The sequence below is a fragment of the Strigops habroptila genome, unplaced genomic scaffold (genome assembly GCF_004027225.2).
Source record: "Strigops habroptila isolate Jane unplaced genomic scaffold, bStrHab1.2.pri NW_022045636.1_ctg1, whole genome shotgun sequence".
Classification (NCBI taxonomy): Eukaryota; Metazoa; Chordata; class Aves; order Psittaciformes; family Psittacidae; genus Strigops; species Strigops habroptila.
This window is the reverse complement of record NW_022651112.1, coordinates 389,689-410,882: the sequence shown is the minus strand read 5'-3', so window position 1 is coordinate 410,882 and position 21,194 is coordinate 389,689. Positions and strand designations below refer to the sequence as shown.

At 65.2% G+C, this 21,194-nt stretch overlaps 4 protein-coding genes across 5 annotated transcripts; 2 read left to right on the top strand and 2 right to left on the bottom strand.

Annotated features, from left to right (window-relative positions):
• Positions 1 to 19: 19 nt before the first annotated feature.
• Positions 20 to 9,557, bottom strand: LOC115603516 (1-phosphatidylinositol 4,5-bisphosphate phosphodiesterase beta-3-like). Of its 2 annotated transcripts, XM_030475452.1 has the most exons (9): positions 9,426 to 9,557; positions 7,702 to 7,778; positions 5,195 to 5,263; positions 4,224 to 4,366; positions 3,447 to 3,527; positions 2,279 to 2,332; positions 1,659 to 1,731; positions 525 to 625; positions 20 to 56 (listed from the first exon to the last, which is right to left on the bottom strand). In XM_030475452.1, the coding sequence occupies exons 1-9, from the start codon at positions 9,520 to 9,522 to the stop codon at positions 35 to 37; spliced, it is 717 nt and encodes a 238-aa protein (XP_030331312.1). In that variant the 5' UTR covers positions 9,523 to 9,557; the 3' UTR covers positions 20 to 34. The 2 variants fall into 2 exon arrangements, with proteins under 2 accessions (XP_030331312.1, XP_030331313.1); XM_030475453.1 differs by lacking the exon at positions 3,447 to 3,527 and having other exon boundaries at positions 9,426 to 9,536.
• A 286-nt stretch (positions 9,558 to 9,843) lies between these two features.
• LOC115603478 (protein phosphatase 1 regulatory subunit 14B-like) lies at positions 9,844 to 11,335 on the top strand. The gene is made up of 5 exons (XM_030475384.1): positions 9,844 to 10,033; positions 10,451 to 10,626; positions 10,886 to 10,918; positions 11,172 to 11,235; positions 11,316 to 11,335. Exons 1-5 carry the CDS (start codon positions 9,844 to 9,846, stop codon positions 11,333 to 11,335), a joined length of 483 nt encoding a protein of 160 aa, XP_030331244.1.
• Positions 11,336 to 11,544: 209 nt separating this feature from the next.
• Positions 11,545 to 14,204, bottom strand: FKBP2 (FKBP prolyl isomerase 2). Its single transcript, XM_030475454.1, is given in 8 exon segments — positions 11,545 to 11,758; positions 12,085 to 12,101; positions 12,103 to 12,118; positions 12,359 to 12,405; positions 12,649 to 12,706; positions 12,709 to 12,760; positions 13,490 to 13,622; positions 14,125 to 14,204. Coding segments are annotated over 7 exon segments (264 nt in total). The 5' UTR covers positions 13,502 to 13,622; positions 14,125 to 14,204; the 3' UTR covers positions 11,545 to 11,696.
• Positions 14,205 to 18,024: 3,820 nt separating this feature from the next.
• Positions 18,025 to 20,329, top strand: MRPL11 (mitochondrial ribosomal protein L11). The gene is given in 7 exon segments (XM_030475383.1): positions 18,025 to 18,163; positions 18,237 to 18,278; positions 18,281 to 18,327; positions 18,432 to 18,459; positions 18,462 to 18,533; positions 18,883 to 19,033; positions 20,157 to 20,329. Coding segments are annotated over 7 exon segments (576 nt in total). The 3' UTR covers positions 20,254 to 20,329.
• The last annotated feature ends 865 nt before the right edge of the window (positions 20,330 to 21,194 follow it).

The window sequence follows — 21,194 nt, the reverse complement described above, 5'->3', positions numbered from 1 at the left end:
CCCCCACAGCACCCCAACCCTGCTCCAGGCTGAGCTACGGCTTCCCCACGGTGCTGCTATGGGGTAATGCGGGTTATAGCACCCCATACACCCCCCATCCACTCCCTATAGAACCCTCCATAGCACCCAATACCATCCCATAGTACACCAAACCCCACTGCACCCCAAACCCTGCTGCACCCCAATAACCACCTCCGGGCCCCAATCCCCCCCAAGAACCAAGGGAGCACCCCAAGAAACGCTTCATGGTACCAACCAGGACCTCGATCTGCTCATAGGGGCTCCCCATAGGTACAATGGGGGTGCTGGGGCACCCCAAGCCCTCAGGGCACCCCAAAACTCTCCCTAGGGCCCACCACACCCAAGGGGAACCCCAAATCACCCCTGAGCACCCAAGAGCCCAAGGAGCACCCAAAGAACCTCATGGTGGCAACCACCCGACCCGCTCATAGGGGCTCCCCATGGGGCTCCCATGGGCACCCCACCCCCCCCCGTGGCAATGGGGGCGCACTGGGGGCACCCACATCTCGAGCAGGATCTTGTCGATGTCGGGGCGCAGGCACAGCTTGCTCAGGAACCGCCGGAACGTGTCGAGGGTGAACTCCTCGGGGGGGATCGCGTCGCTCTGGGGGCACCCCGAGACTGAGGGGGGGCCCAAACCCCCCCAGCACCCAACACCCACCATCAGCACCCAAAGCCCACCATCAGCACCCAAAGCCCACCATTAGCACCCAACACCTCACTATCAGCACCCAAATCCCACCATCAGCACCCAACACCCCACCATCAGCACCCAAAGCCCACCATTAGCACCCAACACCTATCAGCACCCAACACCCCCATCAGCACCCAAATCCCACCATCAGCACCCAAACCCATCAGCACCCAACACCTCACTATCAACACCCAAACCCCCTCATCAGCACCCAAACCCCCCCATCAGCACCCAACACCCCCCATCAGCACCCAAATCCCACCATCAGCACCCAAACCCCACCAGCAGCACCCACACCCCACCAGCAGCACCCAACACCTATCAACACCCAAACCCCCCATCAGCACCGAACACTCCCCATCAGCACCCAAACCCTCCAGCACCCAAACCCCCCATCAGCACCCAACACCCCCATCAGCACCCAAAATCCAAGGGCACCCTGGCTTGGGGGTTCCTGGTTTGGGGAGCCCGGGGTGGGGGGTCCCTGGTTTGGGAGGGTCCTGGTTTGGGGGACCCCGGTTTGGGGGGGCCCTGGTTTGGGGGGCTCTGGTTTGGGGGGTCCTGGTTTGGGGGGTCCTGGTTTGGGGGGGGCCCTGGTTTGGGGGGGCCCTGGTTTGGGGGGCCCCGGTTTGGGAGGGTCCTGGTTTGGGGGGGTCCTGGTTTGGGGGGTCCTGGTTTGGGAGGGTCCTGATTTGGGGGGGTCCTGGTTTGGGGGGTCCTGGTTTGGGAGGGTCCTGATTTGGGGGGGTCCTGGTTTGGGGGGTCCTGGTTTGGGGGGGGCCCTGCTTTGGGGGACCCTGGTTTGGGGAGTCCCGGTTTGGGAGGGTCCTGATTTGGGGGTCCTGGTTTGGGGGGTCCTGGTTTGGGGGGGCCCTGTTTTTTGGGTCCCCTCGTTTGGGGGTCCCCTGATTTGGGGGGGCCCTGCTCTGGGGGGGGCCGGTACCCGGTTGCAGCTGAGGCCGCAGGACTCCAGCGCCGTCTCCACCCGCTTCTTGTCAGCTGAGAACTTCAGGATGCTGGGGGCGGGACCCCAAAAATGAGGGGCGGGACCCCAAAAAATGAGGGGGGGACCCCAAAGAGGAGACACTCTACCAGCGGGGGGGGCGACCCCCAAACTTCAGTGCCCACAAAGGGCTCCCCCAAAACTGGGGGTCCCCAGAAGTGTGTGGGATGAAATGAAAATGGGCGGGACCCCAAAATTGGCTGTGTGGGGGGGGGGCCAGGAAGGAAGGGGGGACCCCATAAAGAGCTGGCGAGATTGCAAAAAAAACAGAAAGGGGGGATGCCCCCGAAAATGGGGGCTCCCAAGATGTCTGGGGGGCATTCAGCACCCCCCCATTGGGGAGTCTCTGTAACTGGGGCACGTCTTGGGGGGAGCCAGAGAAGGAGAACTGGGGGTACCCCAAAATACTGGGGTGCTGCGGGGTTGGGGACCCCAGAATCAGGCTTGGGGGGGGTCCCTATGGGGGGGACCCCCATTTTGGGGGGTGGGTTTGGGGGTCCCCAAGCTCTGGAGGGACCCCATCGTGGGGGACCCCCCTTGGTTTTGGGGGTTCACTCCACTTCTTGACAGGGATGCGCCCGTCCTGGTTCACCTGCAGCCGCAGCTTCGTGTAGCTGGGGGGGCACGAAGGGGTTGGGGGGGCAGAGGGAGGTTTGGGGGGGCAGGAAGGGTTGGGGGGGCAGAGGAGGTTTGGGGGGGCAGGAAGGGGTTGGGGGGCAGAGGGAGGTTTGGGGGGGGCAGGAAGGGGTTGGGGGGCAGAGGGAGGTTTGGGGGGGCAGGAAGGGGTTGGGGGGGGCTCCGGGAGGGGCTTGGGGGGGCAGGAAGGGTTGGGGGGGCTCCGGGGAGGGGCTTGGGGGGGGGCAGGAAGGGGTTGGGGGGGCAGAGGGAGGTTTGGGGGGGCAGGAAGGGGTTGGGGGGGCAGAGGGAGGTTTGGGGGGCAGGAAGGGGTTGGGGGGGCTCCGGGAGGGGTTTGGGGGGGCAGGAAGGGGTTGGGGGGGCAGAGGGAGGTTTGGGGGGGCTCTGGAAAGGTTCAGGGTGGGGGGGGGTGCAGACACGGGGGCTTCTAGGGGGGGGCCGCAGGTTTTGGGGTGCAGGGGGGGTTGCGGGTCCCTGGGGTGGGTTTCAGGGTGCTGGTTGGGGGGGGTGCAGGTTTTGGGGTGCAGAGGGTGGGTTTGAGGGTCCCTGGGGTGGGTTTGGGGGGGCAGGTTTCAGGGTGCTGGTTTGGGGTGCTGATTTGGGGTGCACGATGGGTTTGGGGATGCAGGTTTGGGGGTGCTGGTTGGGGATGCAGGTGGGTTTTGGGGTGCAGGTTTCGGGGTGCAGGTTGGGGGTGCAGGTTGGGAGTGCAGGTGTTGGGGTGCAGGTGTTGGGGTGCAGGTTGGGGGTGCAGGTTTCGGGGTGCAGGTTTCGGGGTGCAGGTTGGGGGTGCAGGTTGGGAGTGCAGGTGTTGGGGTGCAGGTTGGGGGTGCAGGTTTCGGGGTGCAGGTTTCGGGGTGCAGGTTGGGGGTGCAGGTTGGGGGTGCAGGTGTTGGGGTGCAGGTGTTGGGGTGCAGGTTGGGGGTGCAGGTTTTGGGGTGCAGGGTTGGGGTGCAGGTTTCGGGGTGCAGGTTGGGGGGTTTCGGGGTGCAGGTTTCGGGGTGCAGGTTGGGGTGCAGGTTTCGGGGTGCGGGTTTCAGGGTGCAGGTTTTGGGGTGCAGGTTGGGGGTGCAGGTTTCGGGGTGCACCCACGCTTTGCGCAGGAACGTGTTGCGCGACGCGTTTCGCGCCAGGAATGTTGGTGGCCAACTTGAAGAGCTCCTCGGTCCATACCTGAAACCCCCCGTCAGCACCCAGCACCCGTCCAGCACCCAGCACCCATCAGCACCCAATCCCATCAGCACCCAACACCCCGTCAGCACCCAGCACCCGTCAGCACCCAAACCCCCGTCAGCGACCCAACACACCCCATCAGCACCCAGCACCCATCAGCACCCACAGCACCCATCAGCACCAAACCCCCAAACCCCATCAGCACCCAACCCCCCCATCAGCACCCAACACCTGTCAGCACCCAACACCCCCCAACAGCACCCAACAACCTTCAGCACCCAACCTCCCCCGTCAGCACCCAACACCATCAGCACCCAACACCATCAGCACCCAACGCCCCCGTTAGCACCCAACCCCCCCATCAGCACCCAAATCCCCCATCAGCACCCAACACCCCCCTGCAAGCAGCACCCAACACCCGTTAGCACCCAACACCCCCCATCAGCACCCAAATCCCCCCTGTCAGCACCAACACCCCCCAACCAGCACCAACCCCCCACCAGCACCAACATCCTCCATTCAGCACCCAACCCCCACCCTGCGACCCCCAGAGCTCCCCCCAGCACCCCCCACTAGGCCCCCAAAGACCCTCCAGGACCATCCAGACCCCTGAACCCCCCCAAGACACCCCAAAGCTCCCCCAGGGACCATAAGAGGGTCCCGGGAGCCCCCCCCCCCCCAGCACCCATGGTGCACCCTTGGCACGTCGTCCTGCACGGCCACGAAGTTGAGGAAGGCGACGTTGACCATGTCGGGGGCCGTGAACCACCGTGAGCAGCCGCTCCTGGGGGTGCCCCCCCGGGCCCCCGAACCCCAACCAGCTCCCGCGTGCGGGGGTCCTGCAGCCAGCACCATGGGTGCCCCCACCACCGTGAGACGGCACCCGGAACAGGGCGCCCGCAGCACCCAGAGCACCCCAAACCAGCACCCAGAGCACCTAAAGCAGGCACATAGCACCTCGAAACAGGGAACATGAAGCACCCTTAGCACCCTGGAACAGGCACCCATAGCACCCGAAACAGGGTGCCCAGAGCACCCACAGCAACCCTGAAACAGCACCCAGAGCACTGTGAAAACAGGGAAACACGCAGCACCCTGAAACAGGGTGCACATAGCACCCACAGCACCCGAAACAGGGCACCCACAGCACCCCGAAACAGGGTGCCCATACCACCCACAGCACCCCAAAATAAGGTGCCCATAGTACCTACAGCACCATGAAACACGCACCCCACACCCTGTCCAGAGCACCCCCGCACCCCAAAACAGGCACCTATAGGCACCCATAGCAACCCGAAACAGCCACCCCCACCACCCCAAAGCAGGGTGCCCAGAGCACCTGCAGCACCCCAAAACAGGCACCCACAGCACCCCAAAACAAGGCACACAGCACCCTGAAACAAGCACCTACAGCACCCAGAACACCCCAAAACAGCACCCATAGCACCTTGAAACCGGGTGCCTGCACCACCCATAGCACCCTGGAACAGGGCACCCACAGAAACCCCAAAACAGGCACCCACAGCATCCATACCACCCTTGAACAGGCACGCATAGACCCCGAAACAGGCACCCAGCACCCTGAAAGGGGGCATCTAACACCCAGAGCACCCCAAAGAGGGCACCGAGCACCCGGAGCCCCCCAGCACCCTCCCGGACCCCCTCACCTTCGGCACCCGCGCGTAGCGCCCGGTCCGGGTGTCGCGGATCACACAGATGTCCAACAGGTCAACCTCCTGCGGGGAGCCGGCACCCATAGCACCCACAGCACCCATAGCGGGTACCCACAGCACCCATAGCGGGTACCCATAGCACCACGGCACCCCAATAGGTACCCATAGCACCCACAGCACCCATAGCGGGTACGCATAGCACCCACAGCACCCATAGCAGGTACGCATAGCACGCACAGCACCCACAATAGGTACTCATAGCACCCATAACACCCACAATGAGAACCCATAGCACCACAGCCCACAATGGGTACCCATAGCACCCACAGCACCCAAATAGGTACTCACAGCACCCATAACACCCACAATGGGTACCCATAGCACCCACAGCACCCACAATGGATACTCATAGCACCCATAGCATCCACAATAGGTACTCATAGCACCCACAGCACCCACAATGGGTACGCATAGCACCCACAGCACCCACAATAGGTACTCACAGCACCCAAAGCATCCCCAATGGATGCCCACAGCGGGCACCATAGCACCCACAAATGGGTATCCATAGCACCCATAGCATTCACAATGGGCACCCATAGCACCCACACCGGGCATCATAGCACCCACAACGGGTACCCCCAGCACCCACAACAGGTACGCACAACGAGCACCCACAGCACCCACAACAGGCACCCACCACACCCATAATGGGCACCCACCACCCATAGCACCCCAAAGGGCACCCATAATGCCCACAACGGGCACCCATAGCACCCACGAGTACCCACAGCACCAACGATGGGCACCCACAGCACCCACAACAGGCATCCCTTACACCCAAAACAGGGCACCCAACACCCCACAAGAGGCACTCAGCACCCATAGCACCCACGGCACCCAAAACAGTGCACCCAGCACCCCACAATGGGCACCCAGCACCCATAGAACCCACAGCACCCACAACGAGCACCCATTGCACCCACAATGGGGCACCCGGCACCCACAAGGAGCACCCAGCACCCCCAGCACAACCCTCCCCCCCCCCCCCGGCATCCGGGTCACTTCCGCGGGGGGGAGGGGCGGGGGGGCCATTTCCTGCGGGGGGGGAGGGGCGTGGGAAAGGGCACCCCCGGATGGGGGGGAGGGGCGCTGGGGCCCCCCCGGCCTCGGGCAGCGCCGATAAAGGGGGGGAGGAGGCCGGAGGCTTCCGGGGGGGCCCGAGGAGGGGGTTGGGGGTCTCAAAGGGGTTTAGGGGGGCCCAGGACTTGGGGGGACCCTTTTGGGGTCCCTGGCAGGGATCTGGGGTCAAGGTGCACCTATGGGGGGGCCCCATTTTGGGGAGTGCGGGGGTGATGGGCACCAAGGGGAGGGGGTTTGAGGTGGGGGGGGGGAGCAGGTTTTGGGGGGCACGGGCCGGTTTGGGGGGGAAGTTTGGGGGGGCAGGGGCAGGTTTTGGGCTGCGGGGGGGCAGGTTGTGGGGGCAGGTTTTGGAGTGTGGGGGGGCAGGTTTTGGGGGCAGGTTTTTGGGCTGCAGGGAGGCAGGTTTTGGGGGGAGGTTTTGGGGTGCGGGGGGCAGGTTTTGGGGGGCAGGTTTTGGGGTGCGGGGGGCAGGTTTTGGGGGCAGGTTTTGGGTGCGGGGGGCAGGTTTTGGGGTGGGGGGGCAGGTTTTGGGGGGCAGGTTTTGGGGTGCGGGGGGCAGGTTTTGGGGTGTGGGGGGGCAGGTTGTGGGGGCAGGTTTTGGGGTGCGGGGGGCAGGTTTTGGGGTGGGGGGCAGGTTTTGGGGGGCAGGTTTGGCTGCAGGGAGGCAGGTTTTGGGCAGGTTTTGGGGTGGGGGCAGGTTTTTGGGGGGCAGGTTTTGGGGTGCGGGGGGCAGGTTTTGGGGTGGGGGGGCAGGTTTTGGGGGGCAGGTTTTGGGGTGCGGGGGGGCAGGTTTTGGGGGGCAGGTTTTGGGGTGCGGGGGGCAGGTTTTGGGGTGGGGGGGCAGGTTTTGGGGGGCAGGTTTTGGGGTGCGGGGGGGCAGGTTTTGGGGTGTGGGGGGCAGGTTGTGGGGGGCAGGTTTTGGGTGTGGGGGGCAGGTTTTTGGAGGCAGGTTTTGGGCTGCGGGGGGGCAGGTTTTGGGGTGTGGGGGGGCAGGTTTTGGGCTGCGGGGGGGCAGGTTTTGGGGTGTGGGGGGGCAGGTTTTGGGGGGCAGGTTTTGGGGGAGCAGGTTTTGGCTGCGGGGGGGCAGGTTTTGGGGGGCAGGGGCAGGTTTTGGGGTGTGGGGGGGCAGGTTTTGGGGGCAGGTTTTTGGGGTGCGGGGGGGCAGGTTTGGGGGGGCAGGTTTGGGCTGCAGGGGGCAGGTTTTGGGGTGTGGGGGGCAGGTTTTGGGGGGCAGGTTTTGGGTGCACGGCAGGTTTTGGGGTGTGGGGGCAGGTTTTGGGGGGCAGGTTTTGGCTGCGGGGGGCAGGTTTTGGGGGCAGGTTTTGGGGGGCAGGGGCAGGTTTTGGGGGGCCCCTCACCATGCTGGGGCCGGTCCAGTACAGGAAGAAGCCATCGGGTCGACGCGCAGCGTCACCAGGGTGCGGGTGGCCGGTTCCTGGGGGGGGGGCAGCAGGGACATGGGGGGGTCCCCAAACCCCCTTGAGCCCCCCCAGCACCCCTAATCCCCAGGGACCCCCCCAGGAACCCCAAAACCACCCCAGGGACCCCAAATCACCCAACCACCCTAAGGCCCCCCCAGGGACCCCCAACTCACCTCAGGGCCCCCCCCAAACCCAGGGCTGGGGTGCCCCCCCCCCAGTGCTGTGGTTATGACCCGGGTGGGGTGACCCCTCCCTGGGGACTTTGACACCCATAAAGTCATTTCACCACCCAGCAAACGGGGGGGCCAAGGGGCAAAGGGGGGTGCACCCATAGAGGGGGGGCCTCCCTTAAACATGGGGGAGCCCTTAGATTTGGGGGGGTAACAGCCCCCTTCCCCCCCCTCCTCAGACCTGAGTCACCCCCTTCTGCATTGCTGAGGGAGAAAGGGGGTGAAATGGGAGGGGGGGGTGTTGGATTTGGGGGGGCTATGGGATGGGATGGGGGGTCCTGAGGGAAATGCCTTGGGGGGGCTGACCCAAAATCCCACTTTCTGGCCCCCGAATGGGGTCAAGTTTGTGACATGGCTGGAAAACCAGGTCACAGCAACGGGGGGGGGAGGGGGGGTGTCAATATTGGGGTGCCCTGAGGGGTCCTGGGAGGATTAAGGGGGGCAGGAGGGCTCAGAGTGATGGGGGGGGGTCAGAGGGTGTTGGGGGGCTTAGTGTGGAGTACAAAGGATTTAAGGGGCACTTGAGGGGTGCAGGGGATGAACTGGGGGTTCGGGGGGGGTTTAGGAGCAATTTGGGACGATTTGAGTATATTTGGGGGGTCTTGAGGGAGTTTTTGGGGTCTTGGGGGGGTCTCTCAGGGTTTTGGGGTTGGTTTGGGGGGAAATTGGATGGTTTTAGGTGAGTTTTGGGGTGACTTGGGTGCTTTGGGGCAGATTTGGGGGGGGTGTCAAGATTGAAGGGGTCCCGGGTTAGTTTTGGGCTCTCCTGAGAGTTTAGAGCAATTTGATGGATTTTGGGGACATTTGGGGGGTTCAGGTGGGGTTGGGGGCTCTCTCAGGGTTCTGGGCAGGTTTGGAGGTGATTCAGGGGGTCCCGAGTGGGTTTGGGGTGTCCCGGGGTGACTTTTGGGGGTCCCCGGGAGGGTTTGGGGGTTCCGGGGTGAGTTCTGGGGGTCCCCGGGCAGGTTTGGGGGTTCCGGGGTGAGTTCTGGGGGTCCTCGAGCAGGTTTGGGGGTTCCGGGGTGAGTTTTGGGGGTCCCCGGGCAGGTTTTGGGGGTTTCGGGGTGAGTTCTGGGGTCCTCGAGCAGGTTTGGGCGTTCCGGGGTGAGTTTTGGGGTCCCCGGGCAGGTTTTGGGGGTTCCGGGGTGAGTTTTGGGGGTCCCCAGGCAAGTTTTCGGGGTCCCGGGGCGAGTTTTGGGGTTCCGGGGCGAGTTTTGGGGGTCCCCGGGCGAGTTTTGGGGGTCCCGGGCAGGTTTTCGGGTCCCGGGGTGAGTTTTGGGGGTTCCGGGGTGAGTTTTGGGGGTCCCCGGGCAGGTTTTCGGGGTCCCGGGGTGAGTTTGGGGGTCCCCGGGCAGGTTTCGGGGGTCCGGGGGAGGTTTCGGGGCTCCCGAGGCGGGTCTCGGGGTGCTCCGGGGCCCGCTCCCCGCTCACCTCGTCCCAGCGGATGAACTTGCTGCCCGCACCAGCATCTCCGGGACCTGCGGCGGCTCCAGCGGGAGCGGGGCCAGGCCGGGCGCGGCGCCGCCATCGCTGCGGCGGCCGGGGCGGGGCGGGGCTAGCACAAGGCGGGAGCAGAGGGAGGGGTGGGCGTGGCTACGTGCGAGGGCGTGGCTACATAAAAGGGCGGTGCAAAGCGCAAGCGAAGCCGCGTCCCCTTTAAGAGCCGCCGCGGCACTACCCGCTGCCGTTGCCGCTTTAAGGGGGGCGGGGCCAAGCGGCAGAGCCGGAGGGGGGCGTGGCCCGGCGCGGCGGCGGCGGCGGCGGCACAAAGCGGCGCGCGGCGGCGCGGTCACCCGCTGACACCGGAAGCGGTACCGGCGGGCCGGGGGCGTGGCCGTTCCGTACCGTCATGGCGGCGCCGTGCGGCGCCGGGCCCCCCCCGCCGCGCCGGGCCCGAGCGCCGGGGCCGGCCCCGCGTGTTGCTTCGCGCCGGACGGCCGCGGAGGCCCCGGAGGAGGCCCCGGGCCGGCGGCAGGAAGTCACGGTCCGGTACGACCGAGGGAGCTGCGGAAACGGCTGCACTGGAGGAGTGGATCCTGGCCCAGCTGACGGCGCTCTATGACTGCGGGTACCGGCACCGGGGACACCGCCCTGCCCCGCGAACGGCGCCGGGACACCCCCTCCCCCCCCGGGACCCCCCGATCGCCGGCCCGGTTGTCCCCCCCCCCCCTTACCGGGATCTGCTCCGGGACCCCCCCACGCCTCCTCCGGCCCCTGCATCGGTCCTCCTCCCTTCCCCCCCCCCGCCGGTATGTGGTACCGGGACCCTCCCCGCCGGTACCGGGATCCCCCCCCCATGTGGCGCCCCTGGCGGGGGGGGGGGAGTCTTTCATCCCCACCCCTTCCCATGCTCCTTTGCGAGGGGGCGGGGACACCCCCGAGTCACAGCCCCCCCCCGTGGCGGGGCAGTTTTGGGTGTTGTCCCCCCTTGATTTCGGGGTGTCCCCCCCTCGCAGGAGGAGAGATCCCGGAGCTGGAGATCGACGTGGACGAGCTGCTGGACATGGAGAGCGACGGCGCCCGCAGCGCCCGCTGCAGGTACCCGGGCTGGGGGGGGGGGTGGCCCCGAAACCCGGGGGACCCTGGAACCGAGGAGGGTCCTCAAAACCTGAGGAGGGGTCCCCAAACACCGGTACCCCACCCCCAAACCTAGGCACTGCAGCATTCATTGCTGCTGGATTGAGCTTCCACGGTGGCTCGGGGGGGGGGCCCCCAAATCTGGGGTGCCATAGGCTCAGATCCATGAAATCTGGGGGGGCATAACTTGGGGATCCCCAAAACCTGGGGGGGAGAGTAGGGGGGTGGCTGAGGGCTCTGAGGGGACCCCCCCAAACCTTGGGGGGGCCCCAACGCCAGCCCCTGACCCCCCCTCTCCTTCCCCCCCCCCCCAGGAGATCCTGTGTGACTGTTACAAGCCCACAGAGGTGAGATGGGAGCGGGGAGGGCGCCCCCTTTTGGGTGGGAGGACTCACATGGGAGTCTGGGGGGGGTACACACTGGACTTCGGGGTCCCCTTTTGGGGGGGGCTGATGCCTGCTCACAAGGTCCTTTGGGGGGGGGACCCACACAATTGGGTCCCATTTGGGTGAGGGGATCCCCATGGGGGGTGTGGGTCCCTTTGGAGGGTCCCATTTTTGGGTCCCCTGACCCCCCCTTCCCTGTGTCCCCCCCCCATAGGCCTTCGTCGGGGACCTGCTGGAGAAGATCCGGGGGATGCAGAAGCTCAACACCCCCCAAAGAAGTGACCCCCCCATGGTTTTGGGGACCCCCCCCCCCAGGTTTGAGGGTTTGACCCCAATACTGGGGACCCCCCAATTTCAGGGTCCCCCCTGCAGCGATAATCACCCCCCATCCCCCCCCCCACTGGTTCTGGGGGCCCCCCCGGGGGGGAGGGAGAATTTTGGGGTTTTTTTTTAGTTGTTTTTAAATTTTGGGTGACTTTTGGGGTTGTTTTATATGAATTTAATAAACGGAACTTTGACATTTGGGGGTTCACTCGTGAGCCCCCCAAACCTCCCCCCCGGAGCCCCCCCAAACTCAGCCACTGCAGGAGGCTCCAACCAGCTCTTTATTGACCCCCCAATTTGGGGGACCCCCCCCAGCTCCACACACAAAAGGGGGGGGAGCTCCTGATTTTGGGGGGGTCCCCTAAAGTGAGGGACCCCCCCAGGTGATTTGGGCCCCCCCGGTTTTGGGACCCCCCTAAAGCTCCGGCCGCCGCTCGATCTTCAGCAGCTCCACCTCGAAGATGAGCACAGCCCCCCCTGTCGAGGGGGGGTCAGCACCCCAAAACCCCCCCAAACCCTCCCTGCACCCCAAAACCAGCCCATGGTACCCCCCAAAACCCACAGCTGGGACCCTCCTAATCCCCCTGAACCCCAAAATGCCTCATTTCCACCCCAACCCCCCATTTCCACCCCAGAACCCCCCAATCTCTCTGCTGAACCCATTTCCCTCTGACCCCCCCAATTCCAACTTTTCACCCCAAAATCCCACCAATTTCCCCTGAACCTCCAAATTCCCCCTTCCCCCCCCAAAATCCCCCTTTCCCTCATGAACCCCAAAACGGGGAAGGGGGGTCAGGGCTCACCTGGGATTTTTGGGGGCCCCGCGGTCCCCGTAGCCTGGGGGGAAATGGGGTGTCAGTGGGGGTGGGCAATCTTGGGGTGCTTCCCCCCCCATTCAACTTAGGGTTCTACCCCGGGGTCCCCTCATCAAGGGGGTCCCCCCTTATTTGGGGCTCTCCCAACGCCCACCAAAAGGGGAACACCCCCCCAAATCTGGGCTCCCCCTGTTTTTAGGGTGCCCCCCCCCCGCTGTGTTTTGGGGTCCCCCCCACTTGGGCCCCCCCAAGTTTTGGGCACCCAGCTCCGGAGGAATCACCAGTTTCCGCTTCTCCCCTTCACACATCCTGGGGGAGAGGGGGGGATCAGGGGGTCCCCAAATCCTGGCCCCCCCCGACCCCTCGGGTCCCCCCAAAACATGGCTCCCCCAACCCCAAAACTGGGGTCCCCTTGACACCAAGTGCACCCCCCCCAAAACTGGGGTCCCCTCCACAGCCCAGGGGCTCTACTGAACCACTGGACCCCCCAAGCTTTGGGGTCCCCCCACCCTCTGGAGCCCCCCCAAATGTCCCCCCCCCCCCCCGCCGTACCCCAATAGTCCCTGGTCCCAGCCCTTGATGACCTGCCCAGTGCCCAGTGAGAACACGAAGGCTGATCCCGGCTCCGGCTGCTGTCGAACTGGGAACCGTCCTCCAGATGGCCCTGCACCAGTACGGACCAGTATAGACCAGTACAGACCAGTATGGACCAGCACAACCCACCCCAAAGCAGTAAGAAACCCCAACCCGCACGCTAACCCCTGCATTTCTTTCCTCCAATAGCTATTTTCTCCCGAAACCAGTATAAACCAGTACAAACCAGTGCTCCCAGTCTGAACCAGCGAGCCCCAAAGCCTCCTGTGCGCACACAGAGAGCTTCCCAGTATGAACCAGTATAAACCAGTCCTCTCCAGCCACTCGTATCCATCCCCGGGTCATCCTTTGCTCCAAACCAGTAGCCCCCGGGGCACCCTCACCCCCTCCCAGTCCAAACCAGTAACCCCCCAACCCTCATATGCACAAGCAATAGCTCTTCCCAGTCCAAACCAGTTCCCCCCAAACCCTCACACACACAGACCCAGGCTTCGCTTCACCTCTTCCCAGTCCAAACCAGGACCCCCCCCGGTTACCATGCACAACCAGGGCTCCCCCCACGATTCCCCTCGCTTCCTCCCCGTTCAAACCAGTCCAAACCAGTAGCCCAAACCCCCTGTGACACCCCCCGTGACACCCAGGCTTCCCTCAGGACCCCCCTCACCCCCTCCCAGTCCAAACCAGTCCCCCCCAAACCCTCATACAAACAGCCAGGCCTCCTCTCGCTCCCTCCCAGTCTAACCAGTGCAAACCAGCAACCCAGCCCCGCTCCCCGTGCCCCCCCGTGCCCCCCCCGTACCGTGTAGTGCATGTGGAGCAGGTCCCCGCGCCGACCGGACCCCGCAGGCCTCCGGCCGCCGCCTCACCCCGATCTGCACCTTCCGGCCCGGCTCAGCCGCCAGCGCCAGCGCCAGCCCAGCACCCACCACAGCGGGGGGGGGGGGGCCACACCGTGACGTCATCCACTCGCCCATGATGTCATCGGCACCCAACGTGGCCATAGGCACATCCCCCCCCCCAAGGGTCATGGCCCCCCCCCGCCCCCAATAGGTCATTGACAACCCGAAGGTTCATGGCAAACCCCGTGACGTCAGGCACCCCCATGACGTCATGGAATCCCAGCGACGTCACGCGCACCCCCGTGAGGTCATCAGCACCCCAGTGATGTCATCAGCACCCCAACACGAGCCCCCCTCCCCCCAAACACCCCCCCAAGGGTCGCTCCCCTAAGACCGGGCACCCCCGTGACGTCATCAGCACCCCCATGACGTCACTGGCACCCCAATAACGACCCGTTCGGTGTCCCTCCCCCCCAGGCCGCGCTCTCGCCCCCCGGCCCTCCTCAGCTCCCCCCCCCAAATGCCCCTCCACCCCCCGCGCCCCCCCCGGGACCCCCCGGACCCCCCCGGTACGTGTCTCCCCCCCCCCTTCACCTCCGCCACCATCGCGCTCGGGCGCGCTGCGCAGGCGCGGCCTCACGTGACCTCTCCACCGGTAGGAAGTGGCGTCACCGAAGCGAAGCGGCGGCGACGGCGCGGCGGCGCGGCCGGTTCCCATGGTAACGGCCCGGGGGTAGGGGGTCTCATTAACCTCTCTTAATTACCCCTAATTAAGCACCTCCCCTCGCCTGGCCCTAATTAGCATCTCATTAGCATGAAGCGCGCGGAACGGAGCCGCGGGCGGCGGGGGGTTAAATAGGGTAATTAGGGTAATTAGCTCATCGCGGTCAATTGGATTCATTAGGACTAATGAGCACTAATTAGGAGAAGCGTGATCCGCCGTTTAAATAACCGTTGTTAACGCGTTAATTAACGGCGCCCGTTCATTAATCCCCTCATTAACTTTTCATTAACTTCATTACCCCCCCTTCAATAACCCTTTTCATCAACTTCTTTTCATTATCCCGTTATTAACACTTCTTCATTAATCTCTGTTCGTTAATGCCTGTTCATTAGTCCTCCCTTCATTAATCCCCTCTTTATTAACTCTTTTCATTAACCCTCCCATCATTAACCCCGCTTCATTAACCCTCTTCATTAAGCCCTCTTCATTAACCGCGCCGCCATTAACCCTTTCTCATTAACTCCCTTCATTAAGCCCGCCGTCCATTAACTTTTCTCATTAACGGTCTTCATTAAGCTCGCCGTCATTAACCCTTTCTCATTAACGCTCTTCATTAACGCCCCGTTATTAAGCCCCTTCATTAACTCCCCTTCATTAACCTCGCCATCATTAACCCTTTCGCATCAACCCCTTCTTAACCCCGCCATCATTAACCTTTTCTCATTAAGCCCCCTTCATTGACCCCCCATCATTAACTGTCATCCATTTATTCGTGTTCATTAATGCTCTTCATTAACCCCTGTTCATTAACCACTCCTTCTTAATGCGCTCCCCATTAACCCCCCTTTTATTAACTTGTTTCATTAACTTCATTAATTGCGTTCATAATTCTCTGTTCATTAATCCCCCCTCATTAACCCCCGTTAATTAACGGGCTCAGGGGCTCCACCGCGTTAATTAACTATTAAATGACACTTAATGAAAGGTTAATTAGGGTTAGCCAAGCGCTAATGGAGCTAACGCCGAGCCTGTCCCGCAGACCCTGGGCCGCCCCCCCCGGCTGCTGCCCCGGCCCCGCCCGGGCTCTGCACACGTGAGACCCCACCGGGGACCCCAAACGCCCGGACCTCCCGGGACCCCCCCATCACCCCCCCCCCCCCCCCGTGTGTTGTGTGTCCCCCAGGGCCGGCCGCGGGACCCCTACTCGTGCTCGGGTCCGGCCCGAGGCGTCGCCCGCCGAGATCCGGGCGGCGTTCCTGCAGCGCTGCAAGGAGTGCTGGGGGGCTGGGGGCACTGGGGCGCTGCGGGCGCTGGGGGGCTGGGGCGCTGGGGTGGCTGGGGGACTGGGAGACTGGGGGGCGGGATTGGGGGACTGGGAGACTGGGGGCTGGAAGCTGGGGGACTGAGGATTGGGGGACTGGGGCTGGGGCTGGGAGAGACTGGAGGTACTGGGGGCTGGGAGGACTGGGGGCTGGAGGACTGGGGGACGGGGACTGGGAGGACTGGGGAGCTGGGAGGCTGGGACTGGAGGACTGGGGGGACGGGGGGACTGGGAGGACGGGGGGACTGGGGACTGGAGGGACTGGGCGACTGGGGGGCTGGGAGAGACTGGGAGGTACTGGGGGGCTGGGGGGGACTCGGGGAGACTGGGGGGACTGGGAGACTGGGGAGCTGGGGGGATTGGGAGACTGGGGGCTGGGGGGCTGGGAGACTGGGAGGTACTGGGGGGCTGGGGACTCGGGAGACTGGGGGGACTGGGAGACTGGGGGAACTGGGGGGCTGGGGGTGCTGGGAGAGACTGGGAGGTACTGGGAGCTGGGGGACTCGGGGAGATTGGGGAGCTGGGGGATTGAGGAACTGGGGCTGGGGGGCTGGGGGGACTGGGAGTACTGGCGGGCTGGGGGGGACTCGGAGACTGGGAGGACTGGGGGGGCTGGGGGATTGGGAGACTGGGGGACTGGAGAACTGGGGCACTGGGGCTAGCGGGACTGGGGGGGACTGGACAACTGGGGGGCACTGGGGGGGACTGGGGGACTGGGGGGGACTGGGGAGACTGGGGGGCTGGGAGAGACTGGGAGATACTGGGGGAACTGGGGGAACGGGGGGACTGGGGAGACTGGGAGGGACTGGGATGAACTGGGGCACTGGCCCCCCCCCAGGTGCACCCCACGGGGACCCCTCGGACCCGTCCGCCACGAGCGGTCCTGCTGCTGGCGGAGGCCTATGGACCCTGACCCGCCCCGCCCCCCCCGGCGCCCCCCGCCACCCCCCGGCCCGCGCCGGGAGCAGGAGCCCCCCCCCGCCCCAAGACCCCCCACGGTAACCGGGAGTCCCGGAGGGGGGGGGTATGGGGGCTCGGAGGTGTGCCATGAGTGCTGAGGGGGGGCTGGGGGTCCCTGGGAGATCCCATGGGTGCTGGGAGGGCTGGGGTCCCTGGGAGATCCCATGGGTGCTGGGGGGGCTGGGGGTCCCTGGAGATCCCATGGTGCTGCGGGGGGGCTGGGGTCCCTGGGAGATCCCGTGGGTGCTGGGGGGCTGGGTCCCTGGGACATCCCATGGGTGCGGGGGGGGGCTAGGGGTCCTGGGACACCCCATGGGTGCTGGGGGGAGGCAGGGTGTCCGTCGGAGATCCCATGGGGGCTGGGGGGGGGCTGGGGGTCCTGGACATCCCATGGGTGCTGAGGGGGTTCCTGGGGGGCCTCGGGGGGGTTCCTGGCGTTCCCATGGAGCAGGTGGGGTCTGGGTGACTGTGTGGGTCCCTATGGCGTCTACAGGGGCCCCATGGGTGCTGCCCCCCCCCCCCCACAGGACTGACCCCAACCGCCGGTACTGGGAGCAGTTCCACCCCCCCCGGAGCACCCGCGGCCCCCCCCGGCGCGTGCTGGGGGTCTGCCTGCTGCTGGCGGCACTGGGGGGGGTGGCCCATGCGCTGGCCTACAGGTGGGGGGGCACCCAAGGGTGGGGGGGCACCCAAAGGTGGGGGGGCACCCAAGGGTGGAGGCCGGGGGGTCTCTAGGATGAGGGGGGACACCCAGGGGGGGGGGGCCCTGGGGTGGGGGTGACCCATTTTGGGGGTGACCCAGAAGCTAGGGGGGACCCGGGAGGGGGGTCCCAAGGAGGGGGGGGCACCCAGGTGGGGGAACCCAGGAGTTGGGGGGGGCTAAAGAATTTGGGGGGTCCCAGGGTTTGGGGGAACTTTGGGGTTCTGGGGGTCCCAGGGGTTCAGGGTCCCCCCAGGGGTCCTGATGTGGAGCCCACCCCCCCCAGGTACGTGACGGGGGCTCACACGGCCTTCCTGGACGAGAGGACAGAGTCCTGACTGCAGCCTATGAGCGGGCCCGGAGCCGGTGGTGCTGGGGGCACCCATGGGTGCTGGGGGGAATGGGGGTGCTGGGGGGAATGGGGGTGCTGGGGGGAAATGGGGCTGGGGGGGAATGGGGGTGCTGGGGGGGATGGGTCATTTGGGGGAGGGGTCAGCCGGGGGGTCTTTGCTCCCCCGTGACCTCTGCCCCTCCCCCCGTGCAGGGCCGGGTCACGTGAGGAGGTGCTGCGGCGGCTGCGGGCCTCGCGCCAGAGGGGGCGGGGCGGGCGATAAGCCCCGCCCCCCAACCCGCCAAACCCCGCCCCCTTCACACAGCTCCCCTCCCCCTCTTGCGGCCTCCCCCCCCGCCGGGCGCGGATGGTACGTTCCGGATGGGCGGGGCTTTCCCGGGGGTGTGGTTCCCTCCGCGGCCACGCCGCCCTCGTCCCTCTTCACGTGACCCGGCGGCCATGTCGAAGGCGGCGCGGGTGGTGCGGGCCGTGCGGGGGGCCGGGGCCGGGCCGGAGCCGAGGCCGCTCCGGGCACTGATCCCCGCGGGGGGGGCGGCGCCGGGGCCGCCGCTCGGGCCCCTCCTGGGGCAGGTGCGGGCCAGGACCCGGGTGGGGGCGGTCCGGTGGGTCCCGGTGGTGCCTGACCCGTCCGCCCGGTGTCTCCGCAGCGCGGGTCCCGATCGGCGCCTTCTGCCAGGACTTCAACGAGCGCACCCGGACATCAAGGCCGGGGTCCCGCTGCGGGTGCAGCTGCGGGTGCACGTGAGTCCCCGAGTACCACCACCCCCTCCCCCAGGGCACCGGGATAACCCCGGTGGGTGCCCCCGTCTGACACACACCCCCCCCCCCGGTTCCGTCCCCTTCAGCCCGACCGGAGCTACGACCTGAGCATCGGGCCCCCCCGGCCTCCTACTTCCTCAAGGCTGCAGCCGGTGTGGAGAGGGGCGCAGCGCAGCCCGGTGAGAGCGGCTGGGGGGTCTTGGGGGGGGGAGCCCCCCCATAGGCATGGAGCGGGGCTGGGTGGGAGGCCCCAGCAGCTGGGCGGGGGCTGGGTTTCTATGAGCGGTGGAGAGAATCTGGGGGAGTTAATAGGGTGTTCCCAGGGTCTTGGGGTGCTGGGGGGTCATTTCCAGTGTCTGGGGTGCTGGGGGGGTCATTTCCAGTGTCTGGGGGTGCTGGGGGGTCATTTCCAGTGTCCATGGGTGCTGGAGGGGGTTCTGGAGGCTCTCAGGGCCTGTGGGGTGGGGGATCCCCTGGGTGTGTGTTGGGGTGCTGAGGGGGGGTCCCCCCGGTTTGTGTCCCCCCCCAGGGCGCGAGGAGGTGGGGTGGTGTCGCTGAAGCACCTGTACGAGGTGGCCCTGGTGAAGCAGAAGGACCCGGCGGTGGCGCTGCGGGGAATGTCCCTGCCCCAGCTCGTCACCGCGCTCGTGGGCTCGGCCCGGAGCCTCGGCCTGCGCGTGGTGCCGCGGTGGGTGCCCCCCAGCAACACCCCCAACAGCCACCCCAATAACACCCCAGCAACACCCCCAATAACACCCCCCAACAACAACCCCAAGAACACCCCCGACAAAACAACCCCGCAACAACTACCCCACTAACCACCCCCCACAACAACACCCCCAATAACACCCCCAACAACAACAACCCCCCAACAGGCACCCCACTAACACCCCCAACAACAAACACCCCAAGAACACCCCCAACAACAACCCCCCAACAGCCACCCCAATAACACCTCCCACAACAACCCCCAACAACAGCCCCTCAAAAGCCCCCAGCAACACCCCAATAGCCACCCCAATAACACCCCAGCAACACCCCCCCAACAACAGCCCCCTCAAAAGCCACCTCAGTAACACCCCCAACAACACCCCCAATAACACCCCACAACAACCCCCCACAATAACAGCCCCCTGAAAAGCCACCCCAATAACACCCCCAATAGTCACCCTAATAACACCCCCCAACAACACCACCCCCAATTACACGCACAATAACCTCTCCCAACAACCCCCAACAACAGCCCCCCAAAAGCCACCCCAATAATAACACCCCAACAGCCACCCCCCGTCACCCCAACAACAGCCGCCCCAATACCCCCCAACAGCCCCCCAACAGCTGCCCCCAACAGCCACCCCAACAATACCCCTTAACAACAACCCCCCAATGACACCCCCCCAATAGCCACCCCCCAACAACCCTGCCAATAACCCCCCCAATAACAACCCCCCCACCAGCCCCCCCGTAACACCCCCCCCAAGGGCCTCGTCCCCAACAACAGGGTGCCCCTCCCCACCTTATCCAAACATCGGAGTGCCCCCACCCCCCAGCAGCCCCCCCCATCACTGGGTGCCCCCCACCCAACCCCTCTTAACCATTGAGCTACCCCCCCCCCCCCACCATATTAAGACATTGGGGTGACTCTATCCATCCCCCTCCCTGCCTAAGCACTGGGGGTGTCCCCCCCATACAAAACAACCCTCTCTCCCAATAACTGGGTGCCCCCCCCCCATGCCGGGGTCCCTCAGTGGGGGGAAGGGGGTGGGTTTGGGGGTGCCCCCCCATTACCCCCCCATTGCCCCCCCCCCCAGGCTGACGGCTGAGGAATGCGCCGAGTTCCAGCGGCAGCGGCGGGAGCAGGAGGCGGCTGCGGCCCGGGAGGAGGAGGAGGGAGCGAAGAAGAAGTGACCCCCCCCGAACCCCCCCCCCAATCCTCTGACCCCCCCCAGGGTCGGGGTTCCCCCAATTAAACGTTTCTTCATCCAACTTCGGGTGTCTTTTGTGGGGGGGGAGGAGGAGGGTCCCTTTGCGGGGGGGAGGATGAGGAAGGTCCCTTTGGGGGGAGGATGAGGAAGGTCCTTTGAGGGGGGGAGATGAGGAGGGTCCCTCGGGGGGGGGGGAGAATGAGGAGGTCCCTTGGGGGGGGAAGATGGGAGGGGGGAGATGAGGAGGGTCCTTTGGGGGGGGAGGATGAGGAGGGTTCCTTGGGGAGGGGGGAATGTGGCATCTTCATCACCAGCCCCTTCATCCACCATCCTCATCCTCCTCCATCTTCACCCCCCTCCTTCCCCATCATCGTCCTTCCTCCCTCCTCATCCTCATGCTCCTTCCTCCCCATCCTCTCCCTTCATCTTCCTCGTCCCTCCCCAGCCTCCTCTTCCTCCTTCATCTCCACTGTGCTTCATCCCTCCTCATCCTCACACCCCTTTCCATCTTTTCCCTCCTTCATCCTCATCTTCATCCTCCTTTGTCCCTCCTCATCCTCATTCATCTTCATCCCCATTTCATATCCCTTCATCCCTCCTCATCTTCACCCTCCTTCATCTGCACCCCCCCTTCCTCCATCCTCATCCTCTCCCCATCCTCCTCCATCTTCATCCTCCTTCCTCCCCATCCTCTTCCTCTTCATCCCTCCTCATCTCCCCCTTCCTCCCCATCCTCCTTCACCCCATCTTCATCCTCCTCTGTCCCTCCTCATCCTCAGCCCCATCCTTCCTCTTACAGCTTCATCCTTCATCCTCATCTTCACCCCCCCTTCACCTTCCTCCTCCTCCCTCCCTCCTCATCCTCCTCCATCTTCATCCTCATTTTCACCCCCAATCCTCTCCATCTTCACCCCACTCCTCCAT

Coding starts and splice junctions, on each gene's coding strand:
- LOC115603478 (XM_030475384.1), top strand. CDS start 9,844: ATGGCGGCGCCGTGCGGCGCCGGGCCCCCCCCGCCGCGCCGGGCCCGA. Junction 10,034..10,450: donor CACTGGAGGAGTGGATCCTG/GCCCAGCTGACG, acceptor CCCCCCTCGCAG/GAGGAGAGATCCCGGAGCTG. Junction 10,627..10,885: donor GGAGGGGTCCCCAAACACCG/GTACCCCACCCC, acceptor CCCCCCCCCCAG/GAGATCCTGTGTGACTGTTA.
- LOC115603516 (XM_030475452.1), bottom strand. CDS start 9,522: ATGGCGGCGCCGCGCCCGGCCTGGCCCCGCTCCCGCTGGAGCCGCCGC. Junction 5,264..7,701: donor ACTGGACCGGCCCCAGCATG/GTGAGGGGCCCC, acceptor GGCTCCCCGCAG/GAGGTTGACCTGTTGGACAT. Junction 3,528..4,223: donor TGCAGGACGACGTGCCAAGG/GTGCACCATGGG, acceptor GGGGGGTTTCAG/GTATGGACCGAGGAGCTCTT.